This window comes from Anopheles arabiensis, chromosome 2 (assembly GCF_016920715.1).
Source record: "Anopheles arabiensis isolate DONGOLA chromosome 2, AaraD3, whole genome shotgun sequence".
NCBI lineage: Eukaryota > Metazoa > Arthropoda > Insecta > Diptera > Culicidae > Anopheles > Anopheles arabiensis.
Window position 1 is genome coordinate 110,355,758 of NC_053517.1, and position 12,476 is coordinate 110,368,233.

The 12,476-nt window shown below is 52.5% G+C and overlaps 3 protein-coding genes across 7 annotated transcripts; 1 reads left to right on the top strand and 2 right to left on the bottom strand.

The window, feature by feature from the left end:
• Window positions 1-60: 60 nt before the first annotated feature.
• On the bottom strand, window positions 61-4,710 carry LOC120906581 (vacuolar protein sorting-associated protein 8 homolog). Its single transcript, XM_040318366.1, has 3 exons — window positions 4,458-4,710; window positions 2,794-4,328; window positions 61-2,721 (listed from the first exon to the last, which is right to left on the bottom strand). Exons 1-3 carry the CDS (start codon window positions 4,557-4,559, stop codon window positions 525-527), a joined length of 3,834 nt encoding a protein of 1,277 aa, XP_040174300.1. The 5' UTR covers window positions 4,560-4,710; the 3' UTR covers window positions 61-524.
• A 25-nt stretch (window positions 4,711-4,735) lies between these two features.
• Window positions 4,736-6,839, top strand: LOC120906621 (folliculin). 2 transcript variants are annotated; one of them, XM_040318428.1, is made up of 5 exons: window positions 4,736-4,862; window positions 4,966-5,111; window positions 5,179-6,351; window positions 6,425-6,527; window positions 6,601-6,839. In XM_040318428.1, exons 2-5 carry the CDS (start codon window positions 5,069-5,071, stop codon window positions 6,716-6,718), a joined length of 1,437 nt encoding a protein of 478 aa, XP_040174362.1. In that variant the 5' UTR covers window positions 4,736-4,862; window positions 4,966-5,068; the 3' UTR covers window positions 6,719-6,839. The 2 variants fall into 2 exon arrangements, with proteins under 2 accessions (XP_040174362.1, XP_040174354.1); XM_040318420.1 differs by having other exon boundaries at window positions 4,766-5,111.
• A 219-nt stretch (window positions 6,840-7,058) lies between these two features.
• LOC120906596 (60S ribosomal protein L18) lies at window positions 7,059-11,830 on the bottom strand. Of its 4 annotated transcripts, XM_040318413.1 has the most exons (7): window positions 10,763-11,011; window positions 10,610-10,703; window positions 9,937-10,436; window positions 9,433-9,870; window positions 9,024-9,362; window positions 7,845-7,931; window positions 7,059-7,749 (listed from the first exon to the last, which is right to left on the bottom strand). In XM_040318413.1, the coding sequence occupies exons 1-7, from the start codon at window positions 10,883-10,885 to the stop codon at window positions 7,270-7,272; spliced, it is 2,061 nt and encodes a 686-aa protein (XP_040174347.1). In that variant the 5' UTR covers window positions 10,886-11,011; the 3' UTR covers window positions 7,059-7,269. The 4 variants fall into 4 exon arrangements, with proteins under 4 accessions (XP_040174347.1, XP_040174331.1, XP_040174339.1 ...); XM_040318388.1 differs by lacking the exons at window positions 7,059-7,749; window positions 7,845-7,931 and adding an exon at window positions 11,515-11,830 and having other exon boundaries at window positions 8,811-9,362; window positions 10,763-11,367; XM_040318397.1 differs by lacking the exons at window positions 9,024-9,362; window positions 9,433-9,870; window positions 9,937-10,436; window positions 10,610-10,703; window positions 10,763-11,011 and adding an exon at window positions 8,291-8,332.
• Between the last annotated feature and the right edge of the window lie 646 nt (window positions 11,831-12,476).

Sequence of the window (12,476 nt, forward strand, 5' to 3'; positions counted from 1 at the left end):
CCTCATGAAGGAATCATTTTCGCTTTCTATTCCACAAATTCCAAATACAACCCACAATAATGAATGTGTGGATTTTTCGGGGGGTATGTTTTATTTTCCGTTGTCGAATTACATCGTTCCCTATCACGTGACATACAGCATGGTTTTTGTTCGTTCATCGGTTTGTCACCGAATTCGGATGACCGCGTTCGCCGTAACGAATTCGCTCCAGAAAGGGGAAACGTCCATACACAGATGCAACATAAATAATTGTTCGATTCTTACTCGATATTGACTAAACACGTTCGTAACTAACAGTAGGGAATAGTAGTAGTTTTGGTAGAAATTATGCTAACAATCAGACGCTTTTCACCGCTTCAACGCCAACTCGCCGCGAAAGTGGTTGAAAGTCCGTCGTGGTGTGGTGTTTTCTTCTTTAATCCGAAGAACGGATGGATTCCGGAATGGCCACTAGAAAACCACACCACACAGAGCGAGAGAGAGAGAGGGAGAAAGAGAACGAATCCACCAGGGGAGGTGACGATTCAACCCACTCTGGGCGGAGCGCTAAGCTTCAGCGTACTGGGACCCTTGTCAGTACTCGAATCGTTCGCGTAAGGACCACTTTCCACGTAACATTCGGGCGTGCGGATGGAACACTCCTCCACGACCACCGCATCACAGCGTGGACATTTCAGACGCTTCATTACCGGCGCCTTACCCGTCCCCGTTTCGACGCTTTGCGCCGCTCCCCCATTGCCATCGGTTCCGTTGGGCGTCTCCACCGGAACGGTACAGAAGTTGGCCGCACACTGCTGATGCATGGCGTGGCCACAGTCACCCATCACGACGATCGGTTGCCGTTCGGTGTTGTAAAGCCGGCCGCGACACACGATACACTTGATCGACTTTACGGCCAATCCGCGCATGGCAATCTTGCGCTCGCGGGCCAACATCGCGTGCAGATCGTTGCCCAGTATGCGTGATGTGGTTTGTAGCAGTAGCGTTTCGTACGCCGAATTGGAAAGCATACCAATCAGCAGGTGCTTAATGTCGCCAAAGTTGCCCGTGCTGGTGCTACCGGACGACGTCAGCACCAGCTGGACCAGCTTCGAAAGGTCGACGAATTCGCTCGCCGAATGGAGAATGTTTTTCGTGACCGTGGTCAGATCGGACCGGGCCAGCACGATGTGCAGCAGCGAGAACCACAGCTGCTCCCGGTCGCTTTCCGTCAGCACGGAGGAGGCACGCGTGCACAGGGCGCTCACCTGCAGGGCGCACATTTCGGCCGAACTTTCCGGCGCATCCTTGAGCGTTTCCACGGCCACGGCGTAGGCGGACTGGTAGTCGCCCTGCTTCTCGTAGAGGTAGATCAGCGGAGCGTTCAGCTCGTAGCGCTTGATCGTCCGGACGGCATTGTCTAGCCGGTAGGAGTCGTTCGACTTGAGAAACTCGATCACCTCCTCCGGCCGGTACTGGCACAGCAGCTCCAGGTATCGCTCCAGATCCGTCGTTTCCAGCTGGACCGATTGCTTGAGCAGTGCCTCGAGAAAGCGAAATAGCCGCTCGGGAACGGCTGCCTGCTCGAGCAGCTGCAGAAAGTGGCTCAAGTAGCGCATGAAGCCATCCACCAGCACCCGCACGGCCTGCTCGCAGTTGATGTCCACCAGCTGGCAGAGATTTTGCACCACCAGCTGGTAGATCTGGCGCCGCGTATCGCTCGCATGCTGCGAGATGTACGAGAATATCTGCATGCGCCGGAACTCGTCCAGCAGATAGCAGTCGAATATTTCCTCATACCGCCCGAGCCGCTCCAGCAGATGCTCGGCCACGTGGTAGCAGCGGTTCTGCCGCGCAATGTCCAGCAGCTGCTCCGTCGGCATGTGATCGAGACAGTTCGAGCACAGCAGCTCGAGCCACGTCTGTTCGCGCTCAAAATGTTCCCGCCTGGACAGTGGTACGTCCGTCGGTGCCGTCAGGTACGCAACGACCTTCTCCAGCAGCAGCTCATTCTCCGGCAGCTCGCGAGACGCAATCTGCTGGGCGATAAAGTTCAGCAGGGCCCCGATCTGTGACCAGGTCGCGTGCTCGGGTGTTAAAATTTCCAGCAAAATGTTAATGATGCGCTGGCGCTGCGAAAGGCCCAGCTCGCCGTTAAACTCCTTCTCCTGGAAGGCAAGCGATATGACGTTGAGCGTTTCACGCGTGTCAAACTGTAGCAGGCGGCGCAAGTACGGATAGGGCAGCTCGTCTTCTGGCGCCTTGTTGGAGTGTATCACCGTCAGGCAGCGCAACACTTCGTGCTTTACGGTGGGAATGGTTTCCGGCGCAATCTCCCCGGTGGGATAGCCACGGCCGGCGAGACAGCTCGAGATGTACACCAGCACGCAGTTGCCGAGGTGTAGATCGTCCGTCGCGAGCTCGATCTGTGGAATCAGATCCGTCAGCGAGACGGTGTAATCTCCCAAGGCTTTCGTGTTGAGGTACATCTGCGCACGGTAGAGCCGTTCCTTGCGACAGATCGTTAGCACTTGATGCAGATCGAGACACTGCCAGTTTAGCTTCAGAATCAAGTTCTCCAGCCGTGTCGTTTCGCCCTTCTTCCAGAAGTATTCGCACATCACTTGCGCAACGCTCGGTGCAACCGCGTCCAGATGGTCGCACTCGATGTGCTTCGCTATGATCTGCAGGTAATGATCGGTGGTGGGAAGCCGATCGTACAGTTCCTCCCAAAGCAGTTGCCTACAAAGGATCAAAGAATGGTGAGTTAAAACATAACGGAAGCGCACGATCCCGATGACCGAAAGCACTTACTTTTCTTGAATCTCTATCAAGCATCCCACTATTGCTTCGAGGCACAGTTCCGGCGTTTTCTTCGTGACACTCAGATACTCCTCGTACATGCGCAGTATTCGGTCCTTCGAAGAAACGAGTCGCCGATGTCGTCCTGCCGCCGCCCGATACCCTTCAATCGCTAGCTCGATCGCTTCGTCCCACCGTTGCATCGAGGTAAGGTAGGATATCCGATCGCTCCACGCCCGAGCACTGATGCCGTGCAGACTCTTGCCACCCAGCAGGTACAGCTGATTGCCCTGCGACACTACCGTGTTGTAGCAAGCGGCCGCCCCAGCCAGGGCGAGCGCCGGTGACACATTGCCCCCCGTCGCCAGGCCCTTAAACTGTGCCGAGTTGTACATGAGCCCCACGTTCGACAGGTCGATCACCTCCAGCTCCCGGTTCGTGCGCACGTCGGAAAGGTGCAGCACTTCCTTCGTGTCGAGACAGGCGATCGATTTCGGCCCAAGCCAGTGGATGGCGAGCAGATTGTACGACAGCTGAATGTGCCGCAGGAAGAGCAACGATATGCGCCCGCTGTTGTAGATGATTTGATGGAAGAACAGGTCGCTGCCACGTGCCGCCGCCAGGACCGGATCGATGCTGCGCGTCGAATCGGCCGCCTGGATCAGCACCATCTGCCAGGCCAGCAACGGCAGACAGTCCGGGTAACCCGCCATGGGATGAAATTTGATCACCTTCAGCCGGGGCCGTATCAGCACGACGAAAAACTTGCTCAGCGTGGCCAGCGCCACGATGGTGTACGTTTTCAGCGGGTGTTCCTCGTCGCCGAGCAGCAGCGGCTCGACCGTACACACCTCTCCGCGGGCCCCACTGAACAGGCAGCGCGAATCGCATCCCCGTATGCCAAGCCTTCGGGTAAAGTTTAAGCTCCACACCGAGCCGCCCGAATCGGAGCAAAGAGCCAAAGCGGGCCGGTTCGTCCACTTCAGATGCAGCACACCCGTGTTCGGTGTGATCACTTCGTTCAGCGTCCTGATCACGTCGCCCGTTTGTGTGTCAATCATGAGGATGGCCCCACGCGCAAAGCCGGCCAGCAGGCGGGAGCTGTCCTCGTTAAATGCCATCGCCGATACGGCGCCCTGTGTGATTCCCTCCTGGCAGCACCACTTCAGCGTTTGCGTGCAGTCGAACGCGAGAATGTGCCCGTGCGACGTACCGACGGCAATCATCATCGAGACGGCGCACGAGGTGGCCAGCCCGGCGTCCACACGATCGACGGCCGAGGTCAGCTGGGCCGTTACACCGTGCAGCACGACGTGGCGCAGAATTGACTCGAGCTTCAGCTGTTCCTCCAGGGACGGGGTCGGTGTGGTTCCACCGCGGATCAGATCGTCGTCCGCGATGGAGGTTTGCGTGCCGGTGCCATTTCCGTTCGACTGCCGCACACCGAGCGCAGACACACTGTCCAGATCGCTGTCGATTTCGCTCAGCACACTCTCGAGCGTGGGCAGCGTATCGACGGCCGGGATTGCGTACTCTTCATCATCCAGCTAGAACGGAAGGCGGGTTGTTGGTGGGCGTTAGATATTGCTTTCCTTCCTCCCCGAGGGGGAGGATGTGATGTTAATCAGCTTCCCCGCGCGTCTCACGCATTCCAGCACTGGGAACCGTATACGTACCTCTTCGATGTCGAGCTGGAGCGATTCCGCCAGCAGACTGTCGTTCGACCCATGGTCGGAATCGAGCAGCGAGTGCAACGATGGCGCCTTCAGCGTGTTCATTCTGCGTGCTGCGTGCCGTTAAATGCGATCCATTAAACACGAGCCTGTTTCAATACTGCAACATTTCGGATAAGTAGGGAATGGAAAATAGCCCTTTATCACCTTTTTGCACTTGCACCTACTTTGACAGCTGCCTGTGACAGTTTGTTCGTTTGCGCAGCCCAAGGTGTATATAGTGTGTGTTTGTTTACATTCTTTTTTTTGGTGGATTTCGTAGAAAATGTAAATTGTGCGGGAAAATCGACTTCCGAATCCTGTTGGCGGGATTCTCAGAGGGTGGAAGTTAGTTGGAGAGCGATTTTGGTAACGTTTTTTAGGCATTCGTCAACGGACAATGGTTCAAATTCAAACCCCTATTCAATTCTATTCTACTTGGCTTGCTGACATTGCATTGTTTTTGCATCAGTTTCGCTCTCAGCTGATACGCAGTACGCAAAAGTGTGGGAATGCAATAAAATTCTCCAAACTGGTGCGCCTTCCGTCTGGTGGTGCTGTTATGCAAAGTCCCGATGAATGCAATCATTGCACTGTGCCACTTCTGTGAAGTTCATGGTAAGAATGGTGCGATTGTTGCGAGATGAAAAAAGGCTCAACCATGATCACGATGTTTACGTTTTAGGACCGGGCGCTATTTTTTGCACGCAAACGTTGCGCGAAACAAACATCCAGCAGCTCGACATAAGCTTCGATATCGACCGGAAGGGATGTGCCGCGTGCAACTCGATCGGCAACAATATCGGGCTCGTGAGTCGCGACCCGGAAAGCAATGCCAACTTTGTCAGCAGCCAAATACCGGTGCTGGTGGAGACGGTTCCGCTCGTTAAGACGGCCGCCTTCCGGAGTCTCAGCTCGGAGGTGAGCTGTACGCCTTCCGAGGGTGGGTTCGTGTTCTTTGGCGATGCCAAGCATGGACACGTTCTCAGTCACGCATTTCATTTGATCGACTCGGAGGCCCGCGGCTTCCAGAAGCGGTTCTCCATCGTGATACTGATGAAGGACAAGATGTTTCTGCTGAACACACAGCCCTTTCTGGCTGACTGTATGGGGAAGATTTCGCGAGAGCTGCAGGAGTATGCGCGTCTCGTGCACGAGGAAGATCTACGCCGACAGGGGCTGGACAGGGCGCAGCGGATCAACAAATGCTACGGAAGTGGATCAACCAGCAATGCCACGAACATTACCGCCAATCGGTCGCTGATCGAGCTGACGGGCAAGGAGTCAATTTACGCTTACGTGCATGCTCATTTTTCTTTTATCCTTTGGGCGGGTGCTCGATATTTGACGGAAAGCCTTACACTCGGCTGTCCTTCGACGCCGGTATGGTTGGGAAAGGAAACGGAGGAGGGATTTGCGATCGTACAGTCCGACAAGGAGGGTTACCAGATGCGTCGGCTCGGGCTCGGGGCTGGGGACAAACCCCCCTTCGACCAGGTGGACGAGCTAACGCGCGCCAAATACTCGCTGCGGATGTTTCGAAGCATTTTGAAGTCCAACTTCCTGTCCGTTTGCTACTGTGCGCTGACGGGCATACAGATCGTGATCCGCGGCACACCGGTGAAGGGTTACTGTTTGGTGGCGAATTTGAAAAAGTTCCTTCCCGAGGCACTGCACAAGCTGGCGCGGGCGCACGCCGAAACGTACACGTCGGCGAACGAGTTTCGCATCATCAACCTGAAGCAGGAAGCGATTGCGCCACACTCGTCGAGCAGCATTATGCGCGTGGATCTGGTCGACGATCAGGACAAGGACACGGTGGCGGTGTGCGCATGGGAGGGCGAATTGCCAAGCAAATGTAAGCAGTGGAAGCAATTGCTTTTGCTTTCTCATAGAACAGTAAATGATGCGGTGTTCTTTTGCCATTTCAGTGCCCAGTCTACTGCAGAAGATCATCAAGGCCATCGACGAGGAGTTGTTCAACGACCATGCGTTGGATAAACATTTACGGGTATTGGTGGAGGAGTGGAAAAAGTAAGCAATCTGGTGGCATAAGCCGAAATATGTTCTCTTTTTACCAACAAGAGTGGTTCCCTCTTTTCCACAGCAAAGTGGTGTGCATTCGAAAGGTGAGCTCCAACCAGGACGTGGCCAAAATTAAAAAGATAATGGGCGTTCAGCAGCAGGACCAAGTTCTGATCAACTATTGGTATAACCATCTTTAAGGAATTCTTTACACTGTTGGATGTAAAGTGTATTGGTATTATTATTAGTTCAGCGTGCCTTTCAATCAGCTTGGCTGATAATTACTGTTCGAGACAATAAATTATTCTCTTTGTCGAAGACCGTGACCATGAAGCATTCAATGGGAAAAATATCACCGAACGACTGTACAACCAGACTACTTCAATACTAAAACCTTTCCTGACCTGCACCACCTTCCAACACTGAACCGCAAACGGACAACAGACGAACTTTTCTTTCAGCAGTTCCTCCACCAAGGAACCATCGCTTCACACACGCGCACACACTCACACACGGGATGCACACCACACCACAAGGCTGTTTCATGTTGGAATCGATCTTTCTTCCTTGTATTTCTCTTCACCAACGCCTACTTACACCAAAATAGAACACGATTTGCGCTGCACTTCTTCGGTGGCTTTCCCGAATGTTATCGTAGTTGTTGTTGTTGTTCTGAGGAAGTGCAATCCAAACCGCCATCGCAGCCGCCGTCGCCGCTGCCGTCGCCGTGACAATCGAACCAGCAGTAGGCTTAGTTCTTGTAACCGCAGCTGCTGCGACGACCGCGAGCCTTCTCGAACTTGCGGCCCTTCGACTGCACGTACGGGCGGGTGTTGGAGTGCGGCACGCCCGGCGCACGGCCGAAGTGCTTGAATACCTCGCGGGCGGTTCGCTTGCCCTGCATCAGGACGGTGTTCCTTCCGGTCGGGGAGAGCAGCGCCAGCTGATCGAACGTGTAGATCTTGCCACCGTTCTTCAGGATGCGCTGGCGGGCCTTATCGGTCACGCGGAGTGCGCACACGTTCAGCTTCGGCACATCCATCATGCGCACATCGTTCGTCACGGTGCCGATCACGACCGCGACCGACTTCTCGTCCTTGCCGCGCAGCTTCATCAAATGGGCCACACGGTTGAGCGACATGGGCGGATGGTTCGTGCGGCTCATGAACAGACGACGCATCACGATCTTGTTGAACTTCTTTTTCGTGCGACGGTACAGGAAGCGGTACAGCTGGGGAGGGGGGAAAACAAGCGGTAAGTTAATCCATTTTCACTTTCCATCACCACGCCGCCAGTCCACGCCGGGTCCACACCGCAGCAACTTACCTTCACCAGCAGCGAAAGGTACACGTCCAACGACTTTGGCCGAGTACGACGGACCTTGCGGTCCCACTTATGATTGATATCGATACCCTGTGCAAGGGGAACGAGAAGAAAGAAACCATCATTATTAATTCACTGCCCAAATTCTCCAATTCTCGACCGCGTTTGGTCGATTTGGGCCGGCCAACACCATCGCCGGAGCGGTGTGTGTTGGTGTGGTGGTAGCCAACTTTGACAGACAACAACGCATGCAGCACGCAAGCAGCCGCACGGCGACCGACAACTTTCACATAATTTCGGTATCTTTGCAATCGAAACAACATCCAACACGGGTACGACGATCTGCCGGCGTGTAGCTACGGTTGTCGGTTAAAGTTACGCCACTTATTTACCATTTCGCGTGGTAAAAATACAATCTAACACAGCACTGCCCCAGAACAACTCCTTACCATGTTCAAGACCGGAAAAAGAAAGAACCAGAGCTGCCAACCTACAAGACGTCAAAGTGTGTGAAACGCCAGCTGTCAAATGAGCCGGACGCAGTCGATATTTTGCACCGGGCGTGGAGCAATGGGAATTGTATGACATTTTCATCGGGAAATGACATTTGAATTTGAAATTATGAGTTAAGCTCGGATAATGAACGTTACAGATTTTATGTTCGTAAACTAATCAGCATTCTGGAACAGATGCCATTATTTGATGGGTGTCCTTAAATTTTAATTTTTTAATTTCAAACAATTTTACATGAAAAAGTCTTTTACTACGAAATACTTACCAGCAGTAAATGAAGAGCGAATAGAAAATGACTCTTGGAATTGAGGTTCGTGTGATCAACAACAAACGGATATCCAGAAATAGTAAATGATCATTTGCTGTGTGTGAGGTATCATCATTAACTACATTATATTGCTTTTTGAGATTAAAGCATCCTGCACGGAAGAGAATGATACGAAACTTTTTACACGATTTAAGCCAACATGATTGCGTTAACGCAAACGATCCATTTTTATTGTACCTTTGCCACACCACGGTATAAAAAATATCACATTGTCAGTCTAGGTTTTTAATGTCCTCCAGCATGTACCACTTTTTAAACCGATCCACTGCCCGCTCCCATGCCCGCATCTGCTTCAATCGTTTCGCACGTTGCGCCCCATCGGGTGCGAATGTTTTGTCCACCTTCCTTAGCTCCGCCAGCTGCCGTTTCGTGCTCCAGATGCCACAGTTCAGCCCGGCCATATACATTGCCCCCAGTGCGGACGAGTCTGCCACCTCGCCTCGTTCCACCTCGATCCCGGTCAGATCGGCCAGCGTTTGGCAGATGAAATCGTTCTTCGAAACCCCTCCATCGACCCGGATGCAGGTGAAGGAGAAGCCCGTTTCCCGCAGCGCACAGTCGTACAGGAGGGCCACGCGAAACGCGAGACTTTCCAGCAGAGCGCGCACCATGTGCTCTTTGCGCGTGGAAGGCTTAATGCCAATGAATCCACTTCCGGCAGTATCGTCACGAATCGGTGGCTAGAAATGAATCACGAGAAACCATGGGAGGTCAATAAAAATAAGGCAAATAAGGAGCTAAACTACTTACACCAAGTCCACTGAACGCTGGTACGAAGAGGACACCGTCCGAGTTGGGCACCGACAGTGCCATCGCGGCACTTGCGGCCGGATCGTCGAACAAACCCACATTGAGGGCCCATTCGATGATGGAGCCCGTATCGTTGGACGAGCCCTCCATGAGGTAGATAATGTCCGGCGGCGAACCAGCTCCGCCCCGCAGCTTGTAGCCGATCAGCGGATACAGCCCGTGCACCGAGGCAAGGCACTTTGTTCCAGTGTTCACGTTCAGAAAGGAGCCCGTACCCATCGTGATCTTCACGTCGCCCCGCTCGAAGCAACAGTTGCCCCACAGCGAAGCCGCCTGGTCGCTTACCGAGGCGGCTATTTTGATTCTCGCCCCCAGCAGTGTCTCGTGCACGTGGCCAAAGTCGTACGAATTGTCCACCACCTTTGGTAGCAGCTCTTTCTGGAGATTGAAAGCGCAAAGTTACGAGAGAGAATTCCCCAATTTTTGGTTTCTAAAGGAACGTACCTTAATGGAAAACAGATTTAATGCCCAACCGGCCCACTCTTGCCCGAAAGGATCGTAAATTCCGGTCGAGGTGCAGTTGGTCACGTCGCTTATATGCTCCACCTGCTTCGTAAGATCCGTGCCCTGGCGCAAACGATACAGGAGCCAGGAATCGATCGTCCCGTACAGAACGCTACCGAGCTTTAGGTCCTCCTGCACGGAAGGATTGTTCTGCAGCACCCAGGCCAACCGTAGCGTGATCTGTGGATTCATCAGCTTGATCACGCTGCCCGCCAGAAACCGCTTACTGCGGGTAACGAAATGCAGCACGCTTGCACCGAATTTCAGCAAACGGAGCGTGAAACTCTCATTCCAGTCCTTCACAAGTTGATCGGCCCGCAAATCCTTCCAGGTGATGAAGTTGTGATACACCTGGCCCGTGTTCCGATTCCAGCAGGTAAAGCTGTTCCGCTGCGTCGCTATCGCCAAGCAGGTGAGCTGTTCGATCTTCAGGTTGGCATCTGTTTGGGGAGAGGGAGAGCAACATGCGGAATGGAGTTAATTTTTAAATCCGGAACGGGCACGTCATTAGTGCTAGGTGGTGACGTTAAGCCACTGCGATGAACGCCACTCTTTCCACCACGTTTCGCATCGATTAGATAACCGCCATTAACGATAATGACTGCTCACTGACCTTCCGTCGCATGTCGGATCACTTGCAGCACACTGGTCCACAGTTTTTCGGGGCTTATTTCAACCCACCCTGGAGCTGGATAGATCAAATCAACCTACAAAAAGTAATGCGTTAATTACTCCCCTGTTTTTTGTTTGGCGCGAACGTTCTTACATGATCATAGGCGGTGCCGACCGTGACCGGTTGTTCGTTTGTTGGGGCTGCGTAGATGATGCACCGAATCGTCGTTGTGCCAACGTCGAGCGTAGCGATGTATTGCCGATCGGTTGCTGCCATTTCGGGGGGATTGGGCGCGGGTGAATAGGGGAGGAGTAATTGGGGACCGTTGTTTGCCGCTGTTGTTGTTGCCACTTAAACACCACTTGAACCTTACGCCATCACAACAAGGAACTACGAACACAACAAACAGAGAGAGAGAGAGGGCAGAGTACGCTAGGGAGAAGCCCCTTTCGAAGGAACACAAATCACTACTTCCGACTGGGATGATAAGGCGCCGCCCCTGGGAGTGGACGACGAAACAACACGGACCACGATGTTGCCGCACCACTTGCGCAAGACGCTCTGCCAGATCGTCGTCATCGTCATCGAGCGCAGACCGGTGGTGGCGATGGTTTCAATTTAAGCCGATAAAATCGTCGATAGAAGCAAACCCCCGACGATTGTGTTGGTGGTGGGGATGGCGATAGATGTTTGATGCTGGGGGGTCAGTGCGGCGAGCCATACCCCATTCGTATGTATGCGGTGCGGTGCGTCGTGTGCTGGGGAGGAAAGAAACGGGAACCAATTCATTGATTAACGCACACTGTTTGTTGTGTCTTGCTTTGTTATGCTTCGCTGGAGAAAATTGAAGTGAAAGTAGGCGTTCGGTATGGTGATTGGTTTTGCTGTAATGAAATGGAGCATACCTTTTGTGGGGTGCGGTGATAGGTCGGGAGGGTGGCAATACGGCACAGGCGGCTATTTGAAGGAGAAGAAATTTGGACCGATTCACTGATAACAACAATTCGCCGAGATAAACTTTTTACAGCAGGGACGATCAGCTTATCACGATAATTCGCTGAGTAAATGTATTTTGCTTTCAACAAAACGCATGGAACGAAGCACAATATAAAAATAAAATAATTTTACTTCAAAACCGAACACTGCAATAGTTCCAAGTTAATGAATTTTATGATTATTCTAATTAAACTGTTCTTCTGGCCGCGTTCGTTCTACGGGACGTGTTTATCAACAAGCTCAACTCAACCCCAGTGTACTCTAAACGGACGACGGAAAATCCAAAAACCGGTTTTCGCGAGCTCGCAAACGCTTCAAATTGGTGCGATTTTCCCTCGCTTACGAGCGTTTTTGAAAGTCGATGCGAGGGTTTTTGATAGTTCAAGAAGGCCGCCTGTCAAAAAGCTCGCACTGGTGTGCGATTGTGTTGGTGGACCAAATTAAATGGCCAAAACAGTAAATACACTACACCACACCCTCATTGACCCCACGGACTCTTACATTTGTTTGTTCCATTTTACATCGATCTTTTACATTCGTTCTGCTGTCTCACTTGCTGTCGCATCAGCTGATCCGGTGGTGGTATTTTATGCATTGTCTTCATCCGTTGGTGATCTTGACGCTGAGGGTACTGTAGTCGATTTCCGCACTCAACATTTACATCAACCACCAAGTTTGTTTACATTTTCTATACGTCCATACGGCGCGAAAGAGATGACATGACACAACGAACGAGAAACTACACACCTCGTAAATTGTCACCAACAAAACGAAAGAAGTATGAAAAAAGGTAGACGAAGCATTTGAAGTCAAGTGGGAGAGGGAGGCACAAAGTTTCAACTTCCAAACGAGCACTGCAGACAAGTAAAGG

Coding starts and splice junctions, on each gene's coding strand:
- LOC120906621 (XM_040318428.1), top strand. CDS start 5,069: ATGAATGCAATCATTGCACTGTGCCACTTCTGTGAAGTTCATG. Junction 6,352..6,424: donor GGGCGAATTGCCAAGCAAAT/GTAAGCAGTGGA, acceptor TTGCCATTTCAG/TGCCCAGTCTACTGCAGAAG. Junction 6,528..6,600: donor TTGGTGGAGGAGTGGAAAAA/GTAAGCAATCTG, acceptor TCTTTTCCACAG/CAAAGTGGTGTGCATTCGAA.
- LOC120906581 (XM_040318366.1), bottom strand. CDS start 4,559: ATGAACACGCTGAAGGCGCCATCGTTGCACTCGCTGCTCGATTCCGAC. Junction 4,329..4,457: donor TCCAGCTCGACATCGAAGAG/GTACGTATACGG, acceptor CTTCCGTTCTAG/CTGGATGATGAAGAGTACGC. Junction 2,722..2,793: donor TTGATAGAGATTCAAGAAAA/GTAAGTGCTTTC, acceptor GATCCTTTGTAG/GCAACTGCTTTGGGAGGAAC.
- LOC120906596 (XM_040318413.1), bottom strand. CDS start 10,885: ATGGCAGCAACCGATCGGCAATACATCGCTACGCTCGACGTTGGCACA. Junction 10,704..10,762: donor TCGGCACCGCCTATGATCAT/GTAAGAACGTTC, acceptor TACTTTTTGTAG/GTTGATTTGATCTATCCAGC. Junction 10,437..10,609: donor GATCCGACATGCGACGGAAG/GTCAGTGAGCAG, acceptor CTCCCCAAACAG/ATGCCAACCTGAAGATCGAA.